The sequence below is a fragment of the Amblyomma mixtum genome, chromosome 8 (assembly GCF_055824585.1).
Source record: "Amblyomma mixtum isolate Tamu chromosome 8, ASM5582458v1, whole genome shotgun sequence".
In the NCBI taxonomy this organism is placed as follows: domain Eukaryota; kingdom Metazoa; phylum Arthropoda; class Arachnida; order Ixodida; family Ixodidae; genus Amblyomma; species Amblyomma mixtum.
In genome coordinates, this window is record NC_143019.1 from 14,190,061 (window position 1) to 14,216,351 (window position 26,291).

The following is a 26,291-nucleotide window of genomic DNA, read 5'->3' on the forward strand; positions in this document are numbered from 1 at the left end:
GGTCAGTAGCCGAGCGCCATAACCACTGACTCACCACGGCGGCGCCTATGATAGAGGTCCACGATTCCTCCACAGTTCCGACATTCTGGCCTGTAAAGTTCAGCGCAGTTCGCTTACAAAGATCACGAAGATGACGACGTCGGGGCTAGTCACTTTACAACGGTTTGGTTTATGGTTTATAGGGATTTAACGCCCCAAAGCGACTCAGGCTATGAGAGATGCCGTAGTGCAGGGCATCGGAAATTTCGACCACCTGGGGTTCTTTAACGTGCACTGACATCGCGCAGTACACGGGCCTCTATAAAATTTCGCCTCCATGAAAATTCGATCACCGCTTTCAATGAAAGTGGGCTCTTTGTCATTAAAACGCCGTAATTTATCGACACAGGCCAGCCTTCATTTCTCCTCAGGGTCCCTTTAACTTGCGCGACATCCTGCAGTACACGAGCTCTTTAGCATTTCGCCGCCGTCTAACTATGGCGCCTCCCCTGCGTCCCAATCCGCCATTTAAGAGGCGGAACGCGAAAGCTGCACTGCACCTTTGCGCATGCGCAGTACACAAGATCGCGCGTGGCCACAAGTCGGCGAATGCCGGCCGGGTACCGCGCCCCGGGATTGGACACCGCCACCTCGCGCATGGCGTGGCGTGAGGCCCGTCGCCGCAATGAGCACGATGTGGACAGCAGGCGCCGCCACCAGAGGTTGAAGAAGAAGAAGAACCTGGTCCTCTGCAGTAGCGCCTTCGGGTTGGTCCACAGCGTATGCTGGCAGCTAGTCAGGGCTCCCCTCTCCAGCTTCTGCACACTCCCGCCGCCGTCCCCGGTCGGCCTGGACACGGCGCTTGGCCCTCGCATCGACGTGGAATTCGCGCGGGTGCCGCTACTTCGTTGGCTACTCTGCCTGCCGAGGTGAGAGGCTGATGCGCTGCCCAGGGTGGAGGAGGAGGGGGGAGGGTGTAGCCATGTTGTATTGGCGACGTCGGGCGCCCATTTCAGAACATATACAAGCTGACGGTCACTAGCTCACCCTCGCCTCTGCTATGAGGAGTCCGCTTCCCTTCGATAACTTCACACCGGCTACTACCCTAACCTCATGCTCTACCACCGCATTTGCCCTACCCTCTACCCTGCAAATTTTCCGTTATGCGGGGAGCATGCGACTTTATACAACACTCTCTGGGCCTGCCAGGCATTCGTCCCGAATGTAGGCTTGGAGCGTACCCTCCGGTCGCCCGGCCCGGTTGATCAGAGCCAGCTGGTCACCCGGGCTGCTGTGGTCACTAGGGTCGTTGGGGCCCTGGACTAAGGGCTCCACTCCCAGACCAAAGTCTCCCTAAACCTCACCAAAAAAGACACTTTCCAATGCCATCACAAGGTGTGATGCATGGAGAGCGCACAGTGCAGGAGGGCGTATTGCGGTACTCATCCTGTGGTTGCCACAAGCTATAGATGACATTTGGACAGACGCTTGTAGTTTGTATGCCTGCCACGGCGAGCCCCGTGGCGCTGAACGCTCAGACTTACTTTTAAGAATTACGGCCTTCTCTTATCTTCCTTTTCTTACCGGCCTTCTCTTAGTGGCAGTTAAATTATACGATTGGTCGCTCGGGAAGGGCAACCTGGGCCGCACAAGGCCCACCGCTGGGAGCGCCTGCCATCGCAGCGCAGCGGCGCAGCGCTTAACCCCTCTGTATCAGTGACCCAGGAGGGGTATGGGGACTCTCGGTGACCTATGAATGTAGGGAACGACATTCTGCACATATGAGAATTAACCCATTGCGCTATCGTGCCATGCGCTTAAGGAGGAGTGTCCCCTCCAGTTCTTATGCGTAGCATATTGCAAACACTCAGTTCAGCCCTTGGGCGCGGCCAGGCAGCCACCAAACCACGTGACGTGACGTCACGTGATTTGGTGACGTCACGTCACGTGGTGACGTGACGTCACCGAATCACGTAAAAAAAGAAAAAAAAGAAAAAGGGAAAAAAGAAACAAAAAAAAACAAAAAAGGACGGCTGAGCATGGTGGCGGTTGCCACCGCCCCGTTTCAAAGGGGGCGCTCCTATCCATCCATTCACCCATCCATACGTCACGGAGGAAAAGCTGCTGAGAAAATCGAGTGCCGCCAAGCAATACCTCGCGCAAAAAGACCGCGCAATATGCAACGCATTCTTGGCTTAACCAAGCTAAGCCTGGGAATTTTTTTTTTGATACCCTCGGTGGCTGACCGACAGTTGTCACCTGCTCCGCCAGGAGGGTGACTCTTCAGACTGCCTCGCGGCGGTTCGTGCTGTCTCCGAACAAGCCCGGGCGCGCTTGGGCGAGTTGGCGCTGGGCCGATCAGCTCGGCACCTGGCTTAACAGGACGCCAGCGGAACCAACTTCGCTGAAAATGCTTAGGCCTAACACCTTGGGAAAAATTCACGGGGACACCAGTTACCTTATGGGTTGGCAATACGACATAATCAGAAGCTGTTGGTGCCTTTACAGGGAGTGACGTCCTTATGGTCTGGTGGCGTCACTTCCCTCCTGCCAGTAGGCGAATGTTGTTAACGAGGACACATTTTTTTCCCGAATAGGATCTTAATACTTTCGCATTAGTGATATGCAACGCCATGCCACTTGCAGGCAGCAGTCAAGCAGGCCATGGCTTCGCTGCCCGCATGCTTCAAGAAGGAGTTTGTCGACGCTTCCAAACTCCCCGTGCCCATACCTGCTTCTCCCACGCCCGTGACGAAAGTATACAACGATGCCATTCAGCTCATCAAGCAGCAGAAAATCAAGGAGGTGAGGGAATATATCTTTCAAAACGGCTCCACGCACTCTTCATTAGAGTTGATTTCTTTTACTAGTGGGCAACAATAGCATCACGACGAACTACCACCTAATCCACGCCCAAGAGATAATAGCGCCATGCACTGAGTGGCATTAAAGGGTAACTAAGAGGTTTTAGACTTCACGTGCATAATGGGATCGAATGTGTGAAACCTGGAGGGGAAGCACGCCAAGTCTCCTTGCGCTAGTGTTTGAAATGTTGGCATAAAGCCGCGACACCACTCTTGCTTCTCTGCTCTTCGCGACGCTGGCTATCAAGGAGGCCACATGATGACGTCATCTATAATGGCGGCACATATGCGAAGCAGGAACTCTTGGTCGAAAGGAGAAAGCAAACGCCATTGAAGGTAAAGCCCGCGGTGCATGGCTTGGCGGCACTCTGCGAGGCAGGACAATGAATCATCACCGCTCTGCTTTTATTCTTATCTTACTATGACGTCATCAGCGACCTTCTGGGAGCAACACAGGGCTGTGAGGAGAAGGTTGCACATCGTCGAGGCTCTAATCAGCGATTACGTCAGCGTATTATATAAATTTCTAATCCTGTAATCTCTTCCAGTTCTCAAAATTCTTAAGCTTCTTTCAATCCACTTGTCGATATTTCATCTGTTTTTAGTTTCCTGAAAGAAGCGGCGGTCTTCAGCAAACTATAATATCACAAGAACTGTAAACTCTAAAAATTCTCATCCTCTGCTTTGACGCATTTCGTGATGCACTTCGTCCATTTTCTAAGGCCTGAGAAGAAGGCTGTGGTCTTTTATTTGATTTGTTGGCCTCCTTGGACTCCTTCTCCGGACAAGCCCTGTCACTGAGGGCACCAAATTTTTGAAAGAAATGACACCATGTATTTGGCGCATGATCTCAGTTGCTTATGTGCCATAAAGCGTTTGAGTTCTCTTTTCGGCGCCTGGTTCGATCTTCGGCTCGGTCATGTGAAAAAAAATGAGTGAACTATGTGGCAGGCTTCTGCTAGAAAAAAAAATATAAGCGTCCACTTTGCCATCTTTGTCGCGCATTATGCAAACGTAATGAGACATGATTCAAGTCCGTAATATCATTCAAATGGGACATCCCCCGGATAACGTGTCAGGATATTCAAAACAAGGACTAGCCACGGACGTCCCTCGCCAGTACTCAAAGGTGTTGGGATATTTGGCTATTAATCGGATATCCCTGGGACCTGGTATTGCCACTGGGGTGCAGTTTTCGCCATGAGCTGCCAGCTGGCCAAGAGTTGCCCTTGGTTTGTGGGACTTGCCTTCTCGACTAGTACGCATAGTTCGATTGCCGCATGTGCGCAGGCGAAGGCGATCGTGCGGACCCAGCACTGGCCCATCGACCACCCGGACCGGGGCGAGCTGTGGCTGAAGCTGTGCGAGGGCCACTCCAAGGGCGGCGTGCCGGACGACTTCTACCAGGGCACGGTGAAGGAGTCCCTCGGAGGCCTCTGGCCCATGGGGCTGCCGGCGTTCGCCGATCCGCTCTTCTGCGAGGACTACCTGCTGTCGGCCGAGGGACAGCAACGCGCCGAGCGGGTGCTGTTCATCGTGTCCGTGAGCCACCCCTTCATCACCTACTGCCCCATCCTGCACCCCGTCGCCTCCCTGCTGCTGCACTACCTCTCCGAGGAACAGGTCCGCCGACTCGCGACCACTTGCCGCTCACAGACAAGCCGCGGCTTCGCGTGGCTTCGGGGCACTTTTTCGTGGCAACATGTAACGGTTGTCCGCTTCAAACTTGAACACCACTCCGTGCGGCCCGCCATGTCGGCCAGCGCTCCTCGGAGCGCCTCTCGCGGGCGCCTGGGGAACTACTGCGCAGGTGCAGTGACAGCAATAGGCGGGTGATACGGGTTTGTCGTCTGTAAAGCAGTGCTGCCTTGGAGGGGAGCTAAATACCGCACCCGTAACCCCTCCCTCGCATCTAAGTCATCAAGCTGTACAGTGTGCCGGCAACAGCTGCTACAAGCCGAGGCAAGCGCAGTGACGTTTTGTAGCAGGCGGCAGAACTAGAACGCCCGCCTATGAGACTCACTGCGCCTGCGCAGTAGTCCATGTGAACGCTGGCCGCACGGAATGGTGTTCAAATCGGAAGTGGGCGGCCGTGTACATCGACGTGAAGGTGATGACTTTAGGCTTAATCTACAGTGGCTGTTAGTGCACTCCGGCAGAGGCGAGACAAAATATATGACCACAGCTGGCCAAGTAACCTGTACCGTCAATTTTATAGGACTGGTATAAAGCCCGCCACATCAGGAAACATTCATTTGTCTTGAACTGCTGATGTTGAACCGTTCGCCTTCGCACTGATCGTGAATATAAAGTTATGTGCTGTTACCTCTCCGGAAACGACCGAGTTTGCTACCAGTTTGCACTTGATAGTGCAAGGAGCGCGCCATGACGCAGAAGATCAAACTTGTGCGCTGACAGCAGGGAAAAAACTCTTTCAATTAATAGCTATGAATGCATGGATCTTTAGTGCTGCCTGGCACTATTTGCTGCGTCAGATGAGCTCGGACCACATCTTGAGCGTTGCCTATCGTACTAAGCACTCTACTGTGCATTTTAGTTCAGCATAGCACATCCCTGGACAGGAGTTATCATCTAACGTGTGCCTGCAGCATGAAGCTGACTTTCCCTACGGCTATGCGTTCAATTAGCGCGTTTTTACTCCCTGGGTTCGACTCCCTCCTGACAAGCGATAAAGGCGCCCCAGAAGCGAAGGTCTTGCATGTATTGTTATCACATCCGCCTATAGCTGGCTCAATAGCAATGACGTTCCTCTGCGAAGCACGAAATATCGGGATTTCGATTAAGGCGCAATACGAAACACGTCCGCCCGTGTGCTGTGCGATGTCGTTTTACGTTAAAGAACCCCACTTGATCGAAATCCCTCTTCTTTTTGCAACTTTTCATCTCTGCCTTCTTCCACCGCTTCCATCAACGGTCTCTTCACGCAGAATGCCGTTCAGGTGGGGTGACAGTCACTGCGCCGACCTTTTTGTCGTTGGTGCTATAGATGCTTCACACCAGGTGGTTCGTCTGCTTCTCGTTTTCGCAGACGTACGAGTGCGTGTGCGCCCTGATAGAGGGTACCATCGTGCGCCACCTGAGCCAGACGCGGCTGATGTACGACACGTCGTCCCACACGCTCATGCAGCTCACCAAGCGCCTGGCGGTAGGTGTTCCTGCTCATGGAGGAGGAACTGCGGGGCTTCGAGCCAGCGCGCCTTCTCCCTAACCGTAGCATGTGTTGTGCCTTGCATGTCCAGAAGAAGACCTACACCCGGCTGCTGCGCAGGGTCCAGCAGGAGGACGAGCTGGAGAAGTTATTCCGCACCTGGCAGCTGTGGATCTTCCGCGGGCTGCCCTTCTACCACATGGTGCGTATGGGCTACGGATATAACAGATACCGAGGGCGCCTTTATGGCGGGAGTTCTTTATTTGCCCTTCCGTTGCTTGGCCTAAAGTGCTATGAGGTGAAGGCCGTTTCGATGCCGCTGCCGCCCCATATTCCAGCATATTTCGATATCTTGTCTACTCCACACCTATAGTCCTCTTCCACCTCTTGGCTATGCTCTGCTTCTCTTGGAACTGCTCGCCGGTGCATCCTCACTGCACGAACAGAGTCCTAAGTAGCCACGTATACATTGAAGTATATACTAGCGCTGTTGTTATGCAGGGTGTTTTACTTTACTTATTGCACATTTTGAATGCAGTGGCTGTATGTGAGGACACTTTCTGCGAAATCACGGCGTCGTCGTCACGCTCCACCCCCACCCCCCTATGCTCTAACACCATGACTGCTTACTACATCTGGCTACTCCCATCTCTAGAGCAATTACGTGTGCGCTAATGAGACTGTAGCGAAATAAACACAAGAATTACAAGCACTTCGACTAGCTCATTCCTGCTTTAGAGGCGCCAAAAACAAGATGACTCGATGTTATTGGCATCTTTGAATCCAGAATGAACCAAAAACAACTAGAACAACAGCAAGTCGTCTTCAACTGGCCACTCCAACTGGCATGAGCATTTCGCACGAGCACGGCAATTTAATTCAATACGAGTAAATTCAATAATATTTAGCAATATTCAATGAAAAAGTAATTAAATCATGTTCACACATACATGCTTGAAAAACTTACAGCCTTGAAAAAGTTACCCACATAAAAAAATCCTCATTACCACAAAGGTTAACGTTCGGTGAGCAGTTTCTTTATTGCATGAAAGGCCTTATGCAGCTGCGTCTGGACTTCCTTGTGTCCGCCATTTTTGTGCGTCTGTCCACTCATGTGCGTAGGCGCACCTGTGCGGGCGTCGAACGTCGTGAAAGACAACTGTTCCTCTTACAGCTGACATTGTAGTACATATATCAGCTTTAGTGGACGCCTACCTCACCATTACGGGTACAAGCTCATCTGGATACCAGGCGAGCACCTACGCAGTACTTACGAGCATAAATAATATATCCTCAAATACATGCGCCTCGGTGGGAGCTCCTTGAGGAGAACCGCAACGAAAAGGTTTAGGGCATAAACATGTACCATGTTTAACCTAGTTTGTATTGTATTCCTAGTTTAGTTTATTCTTGCATTATAGCCTGCAATATTCTCACTGCAATTCTACGATGGCTACGGAACATTGTTTTTCAGGTTGGGTTACTTATCCGGCGAGGCAGGCAGCTGTTTCAACCGTATATGTTTTAGTATGATTTAATTACATTTTACTGAACGTTATTGAATTTACCAGTTGTATTGCATGACGTTAAACACCCTGTACCTAGGGGGTGGTGCCGCGAATAAGCTTGAAATAAGCTTGGAAGAATTGAGGGCCTCGTTCTCTGCGAACCCCCGCAGGTGCGCGCCATGGACTGCTTCCTGATTGAGGGCGTGCGGGCCCTGTACCGCATCGCCATGGCCATCCTCATCCTCTTCGTCCAGGAGCACGCCAGTGAGTGGAAAGGGAGAGGCCGACTTAAACACACTGCTTTAGAGACAGGCTGTGATGTCCAGAACAGGGTCGAGGGCACAGTGCTCCGATGACGAGTGCTCCCCTCGAATGTTCGGTGTTACTGTGCTGGGGTTCTCGCGACGAATGGTGCCATCCCTTGCAAAAATTTATTTAGACAGTCTACAGACTGTCCGTAGACTTCTGTCTAAAAATTTATAGACTATCTATAGACAAACCCTACAGAACAGTCTTTAGGCAATACAAATCCTATATACAGTCTATAGGCAATCTATAGATTTATGGCCGTACACTTTTAGGAGGCTTTTTTCTATAGAGTCTATAGACTATGATTAGACAAAAATCTATAGAAGGAAATAGAGTCTAAAAGGTCTATAGACTGTCTATGGACCATTTTTATAAGGAATAGCTGGCGGAGAATTGAACAACGCCATTGTTTTGCGCGTTGGGACGCGCATTACAGATTCATGCCCCATTGTTCCATACATTGATAACCTGCGCCCCATCGCCTTACTCCGAAATAGGCCAGTGGGGGCGAATTGTTTATATTCAATGCACCTAGCCAACAGCGACATATGACGATGATGGATTTGACGCGTTATGATTGGTGCTCTTCATGCATCACGTGATATGCGACGGCAGAGAGTTGTGACGTCATCGCGGTTTCTGTTACGCTGGATGCTGATGCTGTAATTAAAATCCGCGAAACCACAACTACGTCTCGGCACATACTTTACTGCGCGCAGAGTGTGTGTACATCTGCTTGTCGTGCCTCCGTTGCCTTCTTTCAGGCGAATTCCCCGCCGAATCGTTCATGGCACGGGTATTCAGCGGAAAGAAAGGCAAGGGAAAAGGTGAGAGCTTTGCTTATAGGCCTTCCTTCGTGGGTCCCAGTGCAGAAAGGTGTTCGCGCCCCTTTTGTGATGGCTGCAGGATTTGTGGAGATGCTTCGCACTGACCGCCTGGTTGGCGGGCATGATTTTCTTTGGCGTGTTATGCTGAAACATGCAGCACAGTTTACAGCAGGCACTGTATATGGGAAGTGACCAATCTGAGCACCTGTAATCGTCGTCTGATAGTTTTGAACCACTGCATACATCCGCTGTAATTTTGTTCTTTTAATTGTACTAGACGCTGAGCGCGTGCCGCAAAAAATTCCCTTATGCACGTGAGACCATTTCAACAGAAAAAAAGAAATGAAGCGCGGACCAATGCTTTGGGTAAAAAGAATGCGGACATTTCGGCTTCAAACTGAATGACTTCCGTGCCGTCTGCTTTGACCCAAACCGTTGGTTGTCGTTTCCTTTTTTCTGTTGAAATGAACATGCTACCCGACCAGACTCGATTTTGTTAAACCTTAGATTTCACTTGTGAGCACTCCTCACTACTAATTTCTGTTTGTTACTTCTTATTTGTATTGATCAGTTTCAACTCCGCGGGAAAAATGACAAGCTAAGTTTTCAGTTCAGGATTAAGACACGTTCTTGAAGAAACTGTGCTCCCACAACTTACAAATCATGAAACACACTGCTGAACGCCAGAATGCAGTTATGACAACTATAGCCTGTCGAAGGCTAATGTACTCTGAAAGAGACATACAAATTTGCATTTTATGCAATACGGGGTAACTAGCTGCGGCAGAAATGCGTGCGCGGGGCCGATCAAGCCTCACATCACAGCGACCTCGGTTCTGTTCGGCATTTAGCAGAAATGTATAGCGTATGGCATACCTGTACCAGGCGGCTGTTCGGGAGACCAGACTCCGGACACGGGGAGATTCCTGGACCGCATCATAGTGTTCTGCCGGGACATGCCTTTCGACGTGGACAAGTTCCTCAAGACAGCCTACAACATACAGGTACGTGCTGCATCGCGTATATACACATCGTCAGATATTGTGCCGTTACGTTGTGGTTGTGGGCAATCAGGCAGGACAGGCGAAGACCTCTGGAGCTAATCATTTATCGGCCGAATGTGTGCCGACCCTGGGATGCGCTCGAGGTTGGGAGTTAGGGGTTATAAAAACAGACCGCCAGGGAGCTGCTTAGTGATGAGTTGCACCCGACTATACGGAACACTTGTGCTGCGGCGCTCGCCGCTGCTCTCTGAGCCCAGAGCGATTATGAAGCCAGGCTGTTCATTGGGCAAGGTGTGTTGCTGGGCGAGTTGGTTGGGGTACATCTTGAGAAAAACAGCGCTTGCAGACAAAGGACCAGAACGAGAGGGACGCAGCGCAGTTGTGTGTCCTCGTTCTGGTCCTTTGTCTGCAAGCGCTGTTTTTCTCAAGATGTACCCCAACCAACTCGCCCAGCAACACACCTTGCTCAAGTTCATTAACAGCGCAGTTGTGTGTCCTTTTCGTTCTGGTCCTTTGTCTGCAAGCGCTGTTTTTCTCAAGCTGTTCATTGGCTTACTGCTCCTGCACGACTTTTTTTCTCACATTAGCATCAGGCAGGCCGTAGACGTATGTCCTTTCAGTATTAACTTTATACGAATTTCCCGTCTGTAGACTGTCTGTAGAGACCTTTAGCCTTGCTTCCTTGTGCACTTTGTCTATGGATTGCGGTCAGTTTTGCGTCAAACTGCATTGCGCCGATACCCCGAGTTGTAGCATGCACTCGCGCGCAGGGCGTCAGCGCCAAGGTGCTCAACGACCAGCTGCTCAAGTCCGAGGCTGTCGTGAAGAGCAGCGCCAGCGGCCGGCTGCGCTCGGCCACGGAGACCGGTGTCACGGCGAGCCCCTCCGGCAGCTACCTGCAGGTGGCCTCGTCCTGCCTCTCCGTCAAGGACGGCAGGTTCAACGCCGCCTCGCGCGCCATGTCGCCGGGCATCGTGCCCGTCTCCAACTTCCGCTCCGAGGTGCTCAGCGCCCAACAGGTGCGACCGACGCGCCACCTCTGCGGATGCCTTTGGTCAGTGCCGCAGAACCGGTGCAGTGTTGGGCATTGACTGCTGAGGAAGCGTCCTGGAAAAACTAGAGAGGATGTACGGATTTGTGCTGCGTATAAGACGACGACGAACAGGCAGTGCCGCGGGACGGAGCAGATGCAAGTTGGTGAAGACGACGCTCTCCAATGCAGAGCGCGAGAGTGTGGTGCAGTTTAACACGAGCCGTGCTGGCTGCGGCGAGAGCTTAGTGGTCTATAGTCATCCGACCACTTCCTTGGCATATGAACCCTCAGTTCAGCCACTCCATGCCACAGGCCCTAACAGAACATCTCGCGCACATGGGATACGTATACCACCCCCAACACACTTTGTGATGCAGCAGGACCCATAGACTGCAAAATAACTATCACGGTATATCGAAGTCGGATGGCACTTTAGTCTACAGTGCTTTCGTAGGCACATCCGAGCCCTCCCTGGCTGAAGAAGACTTTGGCAGCGGCTACCAAGCGAAAAGCCATCTTAAGCGGCATGCCGCGATCTCATGCGCCGCAAATAGGCTCAGTCGGCCCCCGGAACCTGTGCACAACTTTAATGCATAGGGTTCTTACATCTGATCTTGACCTCGGGGCACCATTTGATCAACGGCAATGAAGCTGCTCGCCGACACGCTGGCGACCTTCTCCTCCGAGTACCCCCTTCCTCAGATCACTCCTGCGCTGCCCCACTCCTTTCTTACTACGATGTCCTGGAGCATTACAGGCTGACCAGACATACTTAACCACCTCCCTCCGACCCTCTTCGTAGAACAGAACACGTATGATGGCGACTACAAATCCTTCCCCTCATGCACGGTGTGTGACTGCTCTGCGCAGATGGCCGTCTTGTGGAACTGGCTGCCGCCTCGCATCGCCATGCTGCAGCCGGAGCTGATCTACTCGACCAACGAGCACGGCAGCAGCCTGACCAACTTCTACGTGCGCTCCGAGACCTGGGAGCCGACCGTGCTGGTGGTGCTGACGACGCGCGAGGAGCGCTTCGGCGCCTACTGCTCCACCAAGTGGCAGGAGCGCAGGCAGACCTACTTCGGCACGGGCGAGACGTTCCTCTTCACCTTCGTGCCGGAGCCCAAGCGCTTCGCCTGGGTCGGCGTCAACTCGTCGCAGGACGTGCCCCACTCCTGCAAGCTCTTCCTCACGGCCAACCAGCGCATGATCCAGATCGGCGCCGGGTACGGGCAGTTATGGCGATCTTATTATACCAAGGGCCCCGTGACAGCTAGTACCGCTTGCAGAACTCCCACCGTGAAGGGCACTGCCTTTAGCTGATGTCAGAGCTCACAGTGACTCGCGCACACACACGGTGTCACAGTCACAGTGACAGAGTGATTCTACAGTCTGGAAACTCCCCACAGTATCAGGGGTCCAAATTTCGAACCGTAGCTTCGTAGCTGATATCATTAAAGGTGGGGAGGGGGGGGGGGGGGGGGGGGGGGGGGGGGGGGGGGGGGCTCTCCAGCGAGAAATGTTCTCTGGGAAAACAATGAAAAGCCCCCTTTTTGACTCCATCAAAAAAAAAAAAGTACGATGCACAAATAGGACTGCATGCCCCAAGACCCACAAGTCAGCCGATGACTGGGACACTGTTGAAGTACAGTGGGGTGAAATATTAAAGGGAACCGGTGAACGCGTATGGATGTCGCTCTTTGGCGGCATTCGTGATCCATGTCGCGTTGGAATCGGTACATATAGCGGGCACTTTCAAAAGTCGTCTATATCGCAAGGGGGGGGGGGGGGGGGGGGGTACTGCGCACAAAAAGACAAGGACAAGAAGATAACAAGCGCAGAATCAGAGGTCACTCGCCCCCCCCCCCCCCCCCCCCTTGTATTTTTTCCCCCTTGTATTCACCATGATTGACCGACTAGCCCAACAACGTACGCTCTTAGTCTATATCGCAATTCGCGCATGGTCGAAATTTGTACCCATTCCCTCTCGACTATGCTAAGGACTCGAGTCTTGTGATATAAATGTCCAGAGATGTTTAGCAGGGCTGATCGCCTCCTAGGTAGATAGATAAATTTAATGAAACGAAGGCAAAGAGGTCGGCCAGAATGATTGATATCTGGCCTGCTACTCTGCACTGGGGATGGGGAGAAGGAGAAGGAAGAGGAGCAACTGCAGTGTGTCTGTGGGGACAGAAAATTTAAATGGTGGCAACACTCCACAATCACGTGATCACCTTCTGACTAACGAGAATGGAACATTCTGGGGGCCAATGAAGTTGTGTCGTCTCTGGTGTTGTCATTCGGGTCTGTATAGTCTGCGCGTCAAAATGCGTCCAGGTCTCTCGGAAGGTGCTGTCTTTGTGACCTCATCGCCCCGGGTGAGAGAGTGAACTCTCGGGCTCTGCTTCTTGTCAGAAGCCATGACCTCTGTTTCTGCAGGAACGGCATGGGGTTGTACATCGACGGGTCTCTGGAAAAGGGCCGCACCGAACACTGCGACACGTTCGACAACAGCCCGCTTGGCAGCCACAAGGACTTTGTCGTCCGCATCCTGGAGGTCATCGGCTTCAACTGACCTCGGGACTCAGCTGCCGGTGCCAATCGACAGCCCGCGAATTGGGCTCCAGCGATTTCCTTCGCTGGCCTTCCGTCAAAAGGCTCGCAACAGGCATTGCTCTCGCCCATCATTCGCTCATCAGATTCATCCAAGTTGCGGAGTAGTCCGCCATGAATGATCGCTGCCCGTTGAACTGCGCTGACTGTAAGGTGCCTCAGATGACACAGACTTTGAAGCGAGGTGCTTTCAACAAAACCTTCCGTGTTTCACGTGCAAGGAATTAAGGCACGCCAGGCGGGCCGTGCTTACGTTTTGCGATGCACATGGCAGATGTCATGTTACGCATTTGGTTGTTTTTAATTTAAAATGATTTATACTAGGCGCATCCTCACTGGTGCATTCGAATTCGCGTGCTATCTTTCTCTGTCCGTACTCATGGTGGGATACTTGCTATGCGGCAGCAGACGATTAATAGGCACTTACGAGGGGCTCCTGGATAACGCAATGCCTCTGAGTTGCACAGCCATCATTTGCAGATTACTGCGATACTTTCTACTTATTGATTCGTTGATGGAGCCATGGAGCGGGCGTGTCGCGAGAAGTTTAAACAATACACAACGTTTCTTGTCAGTGCCACCTCAACCAATTCTCGTGTTTTTTTTTTGTTGTTTGTATGCAAAAATCGTGCAAAGGTACAAAGAACGCACGTTTTCTGTGGCTCAAAAAATAATGCTGCCTTCGAAATGTGTGACTATAGCTTCTTGTTGCGACCTTTTTGTTCGTGCCGAATCTCAATCTTCGCAAAATTTACTGCGCCAAGCGCGCGTTAACTGAAAATAAATGACGGACACAAGCGCTGCACCTCGCCTGAATTGCGCCCATCCTTTTTCTTTTCTTTCAAGCAGCATGAATGACCTTGCTCATATTATCACTAGACAAAGGCGTCCCGGCATTCTGGGCGGCCAGTTTCTGGCGCTATAGTTAGCGATTTCTTCAATACCGACGTCATATTCGTTCAGCACCATGAGAGGCTCATTTCAAGGCAGGTGAGGAGGAGAAAATGTTTATTGATACCAAAAGGTTAGGCAGGTTGAACCAACGGTTGAACCTAGTTTGTCGAGCGGTCGGTCGGTTTAGCATGTTTAAGCTTGGCAATGGCTTTCGGCAATGGCCCGGGACAAATTTGGAGGTCGGGCATGGTCAATTATGATTGGACATTAATTTTGGTCGAAATCGGCCTGGTTGAGATTTCGGGGGTGGGCCTGACCCAATGTTCGGAAATCATCGTCATCAGCCTGACTACTACTACTGCTGGGCAAAGGCCTCTCCCATGTCTCTCCAGTTAGCCCCGTCTTTTGCCAGCTGTGGCCACCCTACCCCCGCAAACTTCTTAATCTCATCCGCCCACCTAACTTACTGCCGCCCCCTGCTACACTTGCCTTCTCTTGGAATTCACTCAGTTACCCTTAAGGACCAGCGGTTATCGTGCCTTCGCATTGCATGCCCTGCCCAAGCCCACTTCCTCTTTATTTCGACTAGGATGTCATTAACCCGCGTTTGTTCCCTGATCCTGGCGAAATTTGGAGGTCGCCATTGTGTCGGGCACGCTGAATTAGGGTTGGACATCGATTTTGGTTCAAATCGGCCAAGGTCAAATTCCGGGGGTGAGCCGGGCGAAATTTGTGGAAATATGACGCCCGAGGTAGACGCATGTGCGAGCTGCTCCCAGCCCATTCGTGGTAGGCAGCAGTTTTTGCCGTGCGTGTCCTGCAAGCAACGTTTTCACTGCAAATGCATCGACATACAGGCCGAGGAATACAATATCCTCGTGGAATCCGGGACCAGCAAGTTACAAATGTGTTCACTGCGTGAAGCGGCGCGATCCTTCGTCGACAGGGCTTATCTGCAGAGCCGGCGGCACGGAAACGCCCCCCGAGGCACTTCGCCCTTCCCTGGATCTTCAAGACTTCAGTGCTTCATCGTGTGTTCTTCGGGTGATGCAAAAAATGGCTAGTCGAATGTACAGGGTCCTTCAAAATATGTGCGAACACGGCGAAGCGTGCCCGCGCTCCGCGGAGCGTCAGCGCATCCGGCGCGGTCGCGCATCGAAACAATGTGGCGCATGCGCACAGCAGACTGCAGGCGATGCTTCGTGTCGTCTGCTACAGCACGCTTCCGTGCTGTAGCAGACGACACGAAGCACCCACGGCTCCGGCGGCCCACGGCTCCGGCGCAAGGAGCGGCTGTCGGGCCGCATCGCGGCGCTGCTCTCTCCGTCGGGCTCTTACTGCGAGGATGCATCGGGTGGCGATAAAACTTCGCCCTCGCGCTCTTTTGGGCACGTGAAACGACTGATGAACTTCAAGTGCGCCATTCAGCTGTTTCGCGCCTGACGGTCAGTACGAAGGAGCGCGCCTCCACTTTGCCTCAGCGCGCCTCTACTTTGCCTCAGCGCGCCTCTACTTTGCCGTACTGAAGGTGAGCGCGCGCGGTTTACTGTTGCCGCCTCGATGCTGCTTCGCTCTCGTATGTACTGCGCGCCCATGAATGGCGAGCCGTGGTGCACGGCGCACGGGCTTTAGAGCGCTTACGGCAGAACAAGGTACTGTCGCGTCAAGACCCCCGTCTGTGAACTCGGTGAAGCCCTGTTTTGTTCCTGGTTGTGTATTAGCACATTCAGTTGCAGCCGGAGCGTGCTTTGATTTTTTGTAACTTTGAACACACGATTTTAAAGGAACGAGCGCTTAGCTTCCAGCTGTTCATAGGGCTGGCCACACACTACAGCGCACTGATTTGAATGTGTATTTTATGCGGGATCAGGTCCAGAAAAGCGAGTGCAAAACACTGTTGGTAAATTAACATTAAATTGTTTCGCTGCTTTCTCAGCAATCACCCGCAACTAGCGATGGTGATTCGGACCAGAAACCATCATCATAGTCATCCTGACTATGCCCACTGTACAACAAATGTCCCTTCCATAATTTTCCAATTACTTGGTCTTGAGCCAGCTCCAGCCGCCTTGTATCTATAAACTTCCTGAATTCATCCGCCCAAAGAAAACTTTTGCCGCGTTGAGAGAAATACAGTAGGCTATAAAGCGGTGTCTAGTTGTAGCAGCAAGTGAAGGCCGCAAGGGTCGTTGACGGAGGACTGCTCTCACGTTTCTTTGTTTATTCAGTCACTCACTGCCTGAACGAACGTGTGCCAACCTCCCAAGCGCCGGGCACTGGAGCACGGCGTACACGGACACGAGGCGCGCGCAAATATGGAATGCAAACTGAGCTCGGACATTTCGCAGCAGCACGCGCCACGCGCTCTGCCGAATGCGCGCCTCCCGTAGCTGGTCTGCACATAGGGAAAACGAGATAGTCGAGCAGGCGCTGGCGCGGCGCCGTAAGTCACACGCAGCACGAATTGCAGAGCCCCCTTTCGTACTGAGCTCAGCCATGCTCAGCCGTGAAGCAGCTGAACGACGCACTTGAAATTTATCAGTCGTGTGACGTGCCCAGGAGAGAGGGTGGGCAAAGCTTTGTCGTCACTCTTTGCACCCTCGCAGCGAGCGCCCGACGGAGATAGCAGCGAAGCGGAGCGGCCCCGCAGCCGCTTCTTGCGCCGGAGCCGTGGGCCGTGTATTTTTGACCGCGACTGTACATGTTGGCCGATGGTGTGCGACAGCTTCGAGCCGACAGTGTGCTCCCGCGTGAGGCTGTGAATGGCCTAAGTGCATCTGTTCTGGTTCGTACTACCGCCAACCGCAGTGAGTGCTCGCTCTCCGAGTCTTCGGAATCCCGTAACTACGCGTCTCTTGTGGCGACAACGCTGGCTGCGACAAATTCTGCACCCCCCACCGAAGCCTCCTGCTCAGCACCAACGTACTCATCTGCCACGCCAGCCAAAAGCGGTGAGCCAGCCATCTCGGCCTCGAGCGACGTTTGGCGCAGCTAAGCAGTCCGTGCATGATGTAGCCTCCAAATTAGCGGCAAAGAAAAACCTATTCTAAGCAGGGTGTTTCTCGCCTGGACCCGTCTACAACAGCGTCAGACATACAGGAACTTCTGGCGGATACGGTAGGCGACAAGGTTGTCACATGTACCACGGCCGCTTGATGCAAAGCGCAAAGCGAGGTTTGCGCTTTGTATCTAGCGGCCGTGCATGTACTATCGTGCGCAAAAGTGGAGAGACCACGGCTTCGACGGCAGGAGCGGCTGCGGGGCCGCACCGCGGCGCTGCTATCTCGCGCTGCGCGCTCGCTGCGAGATTGCCGCTAAATGCGTCATCATCACTAAGCAATCAAAACACGCCGATGATAGCAGCGTTCGCTCGCCGCCACAAGGAGCATGGGCCAGATGCTGACTATTTTCAAACGGCGCAAATCGCTCTTCAAACTCATCGCAGGCAGCGCCCGTGAAATCCGGGGTGTCACATTTGAAAAGCAACAAGCATCCGTTCGAGCCGCCGAAAGTGATGGCCGTACGCTCGATACAAGGGTCTGCTGATAGCGCGCGCGGCTTCCTGGCGACCGAGCTAAGCAGTTTCCAGAGCCGGCGTTAGAAAGCGCTGAGACATGGTTTGCCACGCTGTCGCGCCTTCCATTTACTTTTGACTGCACCTGTACACCCGGCGGCAAAATAAGTCGGGGCACGCGAGAGGCGGCCGGAATCAAGTAAAACTGCATCGCCGCGCCGTCTGACGTTGCGCTTCTGGTGTCGAGACATCGCAGTGCGCGTGCGCGTCCTTTCACGCTTGCAGCTGTGACTTTTTTCCTGCTTGCGCCGTACTAGCTGATTACCTGCGGCGTTTGGCAGTAGGGGCCGCTTTCTCTGTTTGCTACGGCAGGCGCGCAGTTCTGGGTGGGGGGCAGGAGGGGGTGCACGGCGAGGGTGAAGCGTGCGCTGCTCGCTTTGCCCTGGTTGGACAGATAACACACAGTTTCAAGATTTGTTTTTTTTTTTAACGGGCTTTTACTCATCGCTGCTGGCACGGTCCCTTCTCACTACCTGTGACCATGCTGGATGCGTTGCGATTTCTACGCTGGCTGTAAGCGAGCAGAATGCTCTGAGAGAGCGTGATTACACGTGATAGCTCCGAAAACTATTTGCCATGTTTGCATCATTACAGCTTCCACGGTCGTTCACTGCGACCATGTGAAACAACAGGTTTGTCTGTGTTTAATGACACCTCAGTACATCGACAAGTATTGACGCTGACGAGTTTCATATTTGTCGGCACATGTGCATGCTCTTCACTAAAGAGTTTGAATAACACGCCACCCTGCCCGATAGTTCTAAGCGCTGAAGCATTTGCTTGTCATAATAGTAGTAGTACAATTGTAGAAATGGTTTTCGGGCAAGGGCGGGGATGGTCGGGTCCTCAGTCCGGGACTCCGTTTGCTGAAGCTGCTGCCCGAGCTCTCGTAACCAAGGCCCTTTGTGCCTCGAGGTCGAAGATGGACGGTTTGCTTGTCATGGGCTCGTGTCTGCACTACGGTACTACGTTCCTGTCACAGGCAAACCCTTAGAGCCATTTTTTTTTTCATTCGGTTTTCTTCTGCTGGAAACAGCCAATACAAAGGGACTAAGTAGAAAATAAATGGTAGGGAATAAAAGGTTCCAAATATTGACGCCGGCGCTCGTGCAGACGGAAGCGCCTCTCAAGAAGAAGAGGAAGTGTGTGTGTGAAAGTGAAAGTGATCTGGAAGTGCACGTCTGTTGACCCGCTGTTGACCTTCAGCCGCTGATTACCAACGTGACAATGTTTGTTGCGTTGATAATCATGGAAGTTCTGATGTGCCATACAGCCTAACGAAAAAGAGTTTGCAGACACATGACTCAACCACTGTGCTGTACTGATCATAACCACTCACCCATTTCCATTAATATAACACAACATTTCACTGGCAGAGCTACTCCTGAAAACACGCATGGTATTTTAGTCATGTGCGCGCCCTGTGGACAGTGCTACACGAAAGGGCAATGTATAGTATGACATTGTAAGCAAATGGGTTTGCTTGAACTAGACAGTTTTAAAAACACAATAGTAACATCATCACGTGAACAGAATAAAACATTTATTAACGAAACAATGCATTCGCCGATGCCTCTTAGAAAAGGAAAAGGGCGCGGAGCACAGATTTCGGCAATATTTTTGTCTTTAGTTGGCCCTTAGCGTTGGTTTCACTTCTATTCTTTTACGTTCAACATATATGACCACGCCTAAACCTGCTCGCGTTATTTTGTTACTCGTCTGCGTGTATTTTATTTCATGTGCAAGTGACCTGCCTATCTTGTCTCATCTGATGTTAATAAATGGAATCATTTCTCTACTGAACGCCTCTTTGTTGCGGTGTGCTCTTTCCTATTTCAACATCACACGGTCATTGAAACAAAAAAAAATGCAAGGAATGGAAGTGATCATGTATGCGGCACCGCGCTGTCGCCGAGAGACGCGATACGTTATCTGTCCAACCAGGGCAAAGCGAGCAGCGCACGCTTCACCCTCGCCGTGCACCCCCACCCAGAACTGCGCTCTGACGTAGCAAGTAGCGAAAGCGGCCCCTACTGCCAAACGCCGCAGGTAATCAGCTAGTACGGCGCAAGCGAGAAAAATGTCACGGCTGCAAGCATGAAAGGACGCGCACGCGCACTGCGATGTCTCGACACCAGAAGCGCAACGTCAGACGGCGCGGCGATGCAGTTTTACTTGATTCCGGCCGCCTCTCGCGTGCCCCGACTTATTTTGCCGCCGGGTGTACAAAACTGACAACAAGGTATGATACGTACTGCTCTTTCCATGTCTCTCTGGATGAGAATTTGTTCCAACTTGTGAGCAAACCTGAAGTGAGGCCTGATGGCTGTGTTTTTCGCCCTTTCTATGGAAAACTGCGGTAATCACGCCGCTTTGATGATCCAAATGGTGATTTAGCCACGTCCGAAAATGGCGCAGGAAATTAAGCTTTATTATCAAAACACGAGAGGGCTCCGAACGAAAAGGGAACAATGGAAAAAAATATACCACGTTGTCACCCGAGGAAGTATAGCTTTCCTTGCTGGTTTTCTTGCGATTTGGCACACTTAAAAAAAAAGAAAACAGGTATCATAAACTGCACTTAACATCAGAAAGCGAATATTGGTGCAATGATATTCATTATGTAGACAAATTGTGAAAAACTGACTGCACGCGATGAAGTTGGATACCACAAACTTCTCGAAAAATTCAGGGGGGTGCTTTGTTGACCTAAAGTGCGGTGAAGCGGAAGCCTTGAGCGCGGTGATACTGCTTGTGTCACTGATGTGCGGTTAAGATGCTAAACCTCGCCTGTAAGAGTGGAACTCGACAGCGTCTTGCAACGCTGCCAGGGAGTCCACAGAACGCCATCGCCCGTTCGGCTCTACGTCTTGCTTGTCCGTAAATTGGTTCTTGAGGAAAGGAAATTTGTCTCGCATACCTTGGTGGACAGCTGAACCTGGCCGTAACGGGAAGGGAGGAAGATGGGAGTGAACGAAGACACCGTATTCACTAGACGCGCCTTTGTTCATTCTAAACCATCGAGCTGGCATGGCGGATGATCTAGTGAAACTTAAGAAATTTTAACTTCACCCGTATCAGCTCAAGTGTAGCTGAAGTGTTCTTATTGTTTTCATGTCAATCTCGAAAAAAAAAAAAGCTGGCATGGCGGAGTGGTTAGCATGCTCGTCTCGCACTCCGGAGACCGGGGTTCGATTCCCGAACTCGACCAATTTGCTACTTGGTTTTGTTTATTTATCTGGCCTGATTAGAAAGGTTAATTAGGCTAATTGGTTAAGTAAGCAATTAACTAAACTCATTCCGACTTACTTGGAGCATCACTATACGATGCCTTTAATTAGTTGCATGGTTACTGGCCAAAGTAGAATTGGCCCCGTTTGAAATTCGCGCACTGTGACGTCCCGACCGTTTCGACCAACTGAAGAGCGTGACATTTCTGTCGACAACTCCTGCTTACAACGATGAGGCATTAAAGGCTTCCGCCTTAATAGAACTTTAAGAGAGTACCGAACTGTTTTTGGGCTTTTGTGCGCAAGCAAAGGAATAATGAGGCTAGTGCTTCCGTGCTAAAAATTCGGGATGGTATCTGTTCTGAAGCGCAAGACGTACGCGAAGCTTTTGCCCATCACTTCAGCTCTTGTTTTGTGTGACTGGCAGCACAACTGCTGCTATCACTTTTGATGACAGCACTGTCTGCTTAGCGCATGAAAGTGTCGCCCAGCGTGAGGTTCTATCGGCAATTCACAAGCTTAAAACAAAACTTTCAACAGGAGTGGACGAAACTCCCAGCTTCATAATCAAAGGATGCACCGGCATTTTTGCTCCTGTTTTGGCACATTTGTTTAATTTATCCTTGCGCACTGGTGTTTTCCCCTCTCGTTAGAAGCTGTCAATTGGTTTGGTTTTGTGGGGTTTAACGTCCCAAAGCGACTAAGGCTATGAGAGACGCCGTAGTGGAGGGCTCCGGAAATTTCGACCACCTGGGGTTCTTTAACGTGCACTGACATCGCACAGTACACAGGTCTCTAGAATTTCTCCTCCAAAGAAATTCTAGCCGCCGCGGCCGGGTTCGAACCCGCGTCTTTTGGGTCAGCAGCCGAGCACCATAGCCACTGAGCCATTGTTGTTCCTGTATTCAAGTCTGATTTTGTTTGCGACGTGAGCAATTTTCGGCCTGTGTCACTGATTTGTTCTTTTGTGAAAGTTTTGGAAATTGTAATGTACGAACCCATGAGCTCATTTCAAACAAAAGATGTGAACTCTGCAGCACGATTTTTAAAAGGACGATCCGTGGAAACGAATTTATGGTTTTCTCGGATACAGTGGGCCTCAGGTGTTTAATCGTGGTCAGGTAGAAGCAATCTACTTCGACATGACTAGAGCTTTCGACACGGTTTCCCATGAGGTACTTATGATGACGATGAAAAATGTGAACTTTGCCCCATTTACTGCAAATGGCTCGAAAGCTACCTCCACAACCGCCGTAGTGTGGTCCGATTTTTCGGCCGTGTGTCCGACGAGTTTGTATCGTCATCAAGAGTGCTTCAGGTCTCCAACTTAGGACTGCTATTGTTTTTAGTGTTTATTAATGATTTGCCGCTACACGTTATGAACTCGAGGGTTTTGCTTTTAGCGGACGATCTGAAGTTATTCTGTAAGATTGAGAACGTAGAGGACTGCCGCCGATTGCAAGGTGGCATTAACAACATTGAGAAATGGTGCTTGATTAATCACCTTAAACTGATAAAGAAGAGTCTGTTCTTAACTAGAAAACGCGACACAGTCATGTTTGGTTATGCACTTGTTGCCGGCCATATATCTCATGCTGCCCATGTACGGTCCTTTGGTGTTATTTCATGCGCTCTCGTAAGACCGCGTCTGGAGTTGGCGTCGGTAGTTTGGAATAGCATCTCTGTCAGCTACTGCATGAAAATTGAGAATGTTCAACGTAAGCTCATACGCATTCTCTATGACAGATATATTGGTCGCCGTCGCTTCTATGACTATGATTCCCTCCTATAGCATACTTCAGTATGTATACTCTTCATGACACGCGACTCATGCGTGACATGCAGTTTCTGCAAAAAATTGTGCGTTCCTTCATTGACTCTTAACAATTATTGATGTCACTGAGATTTCGTGTGCCTCATTCGAAAGCGCCAAATGGTCTGATATTTTTTATCCTATGATGCATACCATGTGTCCATTGAGTCGTTTGCAGAACCCATATAATTGGACACATTCGTAAGCACAGACATATTTGCCTGAAATGGTTTCCATACGTGATCTTAAATGAACGTTTTTAAATTGTCTTTGTTATGCACTGTGTTCATGACATGTTTGTATCTGACTTAGTGTTCGCTCGTTTTAATCCAACTAGCTATTGAGGCACACTCATATATATATGAGAGAAGCCAACAGCTCCAGAAACCATGGAACACAGGGGATTTTTAAATTAATTTCTGTATTTTGTGGTGTTGATCTATGGAGAATATTACTGAATATGGTATCGCTTAAAGTAATACATTAGAAAAGCAGAAGAACGAGGGCCGCGGTTCTGGCAGCCTTGATGCCATAGGAAGCATAAGAGGGTTCTCACACAGTTACCACCCTCGCCGTTCTATGACGCTCCACTTCACACCAGCAGGAACTCAGGACGTACTACGTCCGCCGTTTACGAATGTGGGTGGCGCTGATGAACAGTCTCAAGTTTAGGTCACTTGTAAACATAAATACCCCCGAAAGCAGAACAATTGACAGCCGTCGCCGTAGCTCAGTTGGTAGAACACCGGACGCGTAATTCGGAGGTCGTGGGTTCGGATCCCGCCGGATTGTGGTTGCTTTTTAATCTGCTTTTCTAATCAATTATCTTTAAGCGATAACATATTCAGCAATATTCTCCATTGATCAACACCACAAAATAAATAAATGTAAATAAAATCCCCTGTGTTCCTTGGATTCTGTGGCTTTTGGCTTCTCTCATACGTGTAACGAGTCCCTCATTTCCTCTCCCTTGTCTGCTATGTAAAGGTCAAATCAGGCACAAAATGATGAGTTATCTTTTGCATTGAGTCGAGCTGTGGAAGATCTGTGTGGAAACCGTTGTTTTGCGCTCATTGCTTGATTTTTACTGTCCACAAGTTCCGCGTGTTACAAAGGGTAGCCTTTCTTCAAGCTCTCCGGAGTGATCTCTGAGGCGTGAAAGATCACACACACACACATGCACACTGAGGAAGAAGAGGAAAATGACAACTTTAATTTTTCAATAATACATTCAATATCTGGTGCGTATACATGGACGTCGTTATATTACATTTGTAAGATTGCGTCCTGCGAGCACTAACATTTCTTGTTTTGATTCTGCATATACGGCCTCTTTGCGAGCCGACCCGTGGTGTCCGGTGAGCGTGTAAGGCCAGGCTTGCCTTGGCCCTCGGTGAGGAACTCTACATGCGTTGTCGGAAATCACAACAACAGATACATCATTCGTGACTAGTCTTTTTCTGACTTCGTGTAGTGCAGCCGGCATAGAGCACGTTTGCGCAGGCAGTTCGTGCTTTAGCACTTACTACGTGGAGCATTTGTCAAAAGTACGGAGCCCAGTGCCCTTACAAAAAAAGTTTTAGACAGTCTATAGAGTGTCTATAGACTTCTGTCTATAAAGTCTATCGACTGTCTATAGACAAATCTTAGAGAACAGTCTACAGGCAATACAAATGCCATAGACAGTCTTAGACAATCTATAGATTTATGGCCATACACTTCTAGTAGACTTTTATCTATAGACAGTTTATAGACTATGAATAGACAAAAAGAAATATCAATAGGAAGTCAATAGAGTCAATAAGAAGTCTATAGACTGTCTATAGACCATTTTTGTAAGGGTGAGTTTACTTCCGAACGGCGTAGTGGGGCTTTTGTAGCCTCCGTCTTAACTTTCGGAGCAGTGAGGACAAGAGTTCCTCTCACTTTCAAGAGATTTGGAACACTGGCGACACGGGACGAGCCACTCGGGAACTATGACCCAGAAGGAAACTCTCTTGGCTTGTAAATTTTTGACAAAAGCTGTACATGAACGAAGAAAACAAAGTGATAGTATTTTAGGGACTGCCACATGGCGCCTGTTGTCTTATGTTGTGGTACATCACTCCCACACACACAAAAAAAAAAATACGTGTCTCTAAAGCTACCATCTACCATTCATACTGCGTACGGAGAAACTGCAGTGTAACGCTGGAGAATTTTTAAAGATGTGCAGGTCTGCGGGAACCGTTGCCGTTTGCAGGTCCGGAGATTTTTGAATCATCAGCGGCACAATGCACTAACTTCCGATTTGCTCTCAGGGTTCGTGTGAAGGGTTCTCAAAACAGCGATTTTCGCTCACAAACATCTCATAATGCGATCAAGAAAGGCTGCGCAGACACAGGAGAAATGCTAAGAGGTTTGCACAGTGAAATGTCCTAAAACAGAATTAAACGCTAAGTGAATAAAAGTAGACAGACATGGGAGAGGCCTTTGCCCTTTACTGGGTGTAGTCAGTCTGATGATGATGATTATAATGAATAACAGTGTACAAGTAAAAACAGGATATGCCCTGTGCGTTCAGAATTCGAGCGGTCTTGCCGTTCTCACAAATATCCTATTTTCCGCTAAGTGGCGCTGCTGACTTCCTTTACTTAAAGCCCCTGGAAATTTTTAAAGTAGCGACAACCTTTGCAGAACGCCGCCTCTCCCTCTCCTGCGCCCGTCGCCTCTTCCCATTGGTCGGTGGTTTCGCGCGCAATAGTCCTTTAAACCCGCGCTTTCCGCGGCCGCAGACGCCATATTGTCCGCTCCAACCGCGCACCGTAGGTTCGGCAGGCGTCGTTGCGGACACTGCGCTTTTGCTTGCTGTGAAGAACAGCGGCTTTTGTTTTGCTCGGAACGTGTCTCAGTCACCTAACTTCAAGCCGTCTATCTGTGCGGCATGACTGGCTGCTGCGCCTTCGGGTGCAAGAACCGTCACGACGGCGGAAAGCGGTTCTTCGCGATCCCATCATCGAAAACCGACGCGGGGCGGATGAAGGTTTGGTTACACAGAATTGGCCGGGCGAATTTTAACGCAACGCCATCGACCAGACTTTGCGACGTAAGGGACGTACTTTCAATTGCTGCTGAGTTTTCCTTTTTTTTTTTTCAAGCTACGCTGTGCAGTGGTTTGTTCGCGATCGAGCGTATGGCCGCAGTAAGCTCGACATAAGGGCGCTTGCGTTGAGCGCATCGTGATTGCATGCACGTAAACGTGTAAGTGACGCGAGGCACACGTCTAACTCTAGAGTGACGTTCCTTAAATTTGAGCGCATGCCGCAGTTAGACATACATGCGTACTATAAGCGCAGATCAAACTGCGCTCTGACATGGTGAAGCGCACGCGTTACATTCTGCAGTCGCGCGCGCGCGTGCGTGCGTGTATATTATATATATCTGTATATATATTAAAGAAAAAGACAAAAAGAGAATTATCTCGCCGATATGGAT

General features: G+C 50.6%; 1 protein-coding gene across 3 annotated transcripts; it reads left to right on the forward strand.

Annotated features, from left to right (window-relative positions):
- Positions 1-287: 287 nt before the first annotated feature.
- On the forward strand, positions 288-13,373 carry LOC149331427 (GTPase-activating protein skywalker-like). Of its 3 annotated transcripts, XM_089555495.1 has the most exons (11): positions 288-908; positions 2,626-2,784; positions 4,134-4,385; positions 5,893-6,009; positions 6,104-6,214; positions 7,691-7,784; positions 8,594-8,656; positions 9,542-9,660; positions 10,431-10,679; positions 11,564-11,919; positions 13,133-13,373. In XM_089555495.1, the coding sequence occupies exons 1-11, from the start codon at positions 762-764 to the stop codon at positions 13,266-13,268; spliced, it is 1,803 nt and encodes a 600-aa protein (XP_089411621.1). In that variant the 5' UTR covers positions 288-761; the 3' UTR covers positions 13,269-13,373. The 3 variants fall into 3 exon arrangements, with proteins under 3 accessions (XP_089411621.1, XP_089411622.1, XP_089411623.1); XM_089555496.1 differs by lacking the exon at positions 10,431-10,679; XM_089555497.1 differs by lacking the exons at positions 288-908; positions 7,691-7,784 and having other exon boundaries at positions 2,618-2,784.
- The last annotated feature ends 12,918 nt before the right edge of the window (positions 13,374-26,291 follow it).

Excerpts from the sequence above, each read along its gene's own strand:
- LOC149331427 (XM_089555495.1), top strand. The coding sequence starts at position 762 with ATGCTGGCAGCTAGTCAGGGCTCCCCTCTCCAGCTTCTGCACACTCCC. Across the intron at positions 4,386-5,892 it reads GGGTGCTGTTCATCGTGTCC|ACGTACGAGTGCGTGTGCGC; the intron begins GTGAGCCACCCC and ends TCGTTTTCGCAG. Across the intron at positions 8,657-9,541 it reads AAAGAAAGGCAAGGGAAAAG|GCGGCTGTTCGGGAGACCAG; the intron begins GTGAGAGCTTTG and ends TACCTGTACCAG.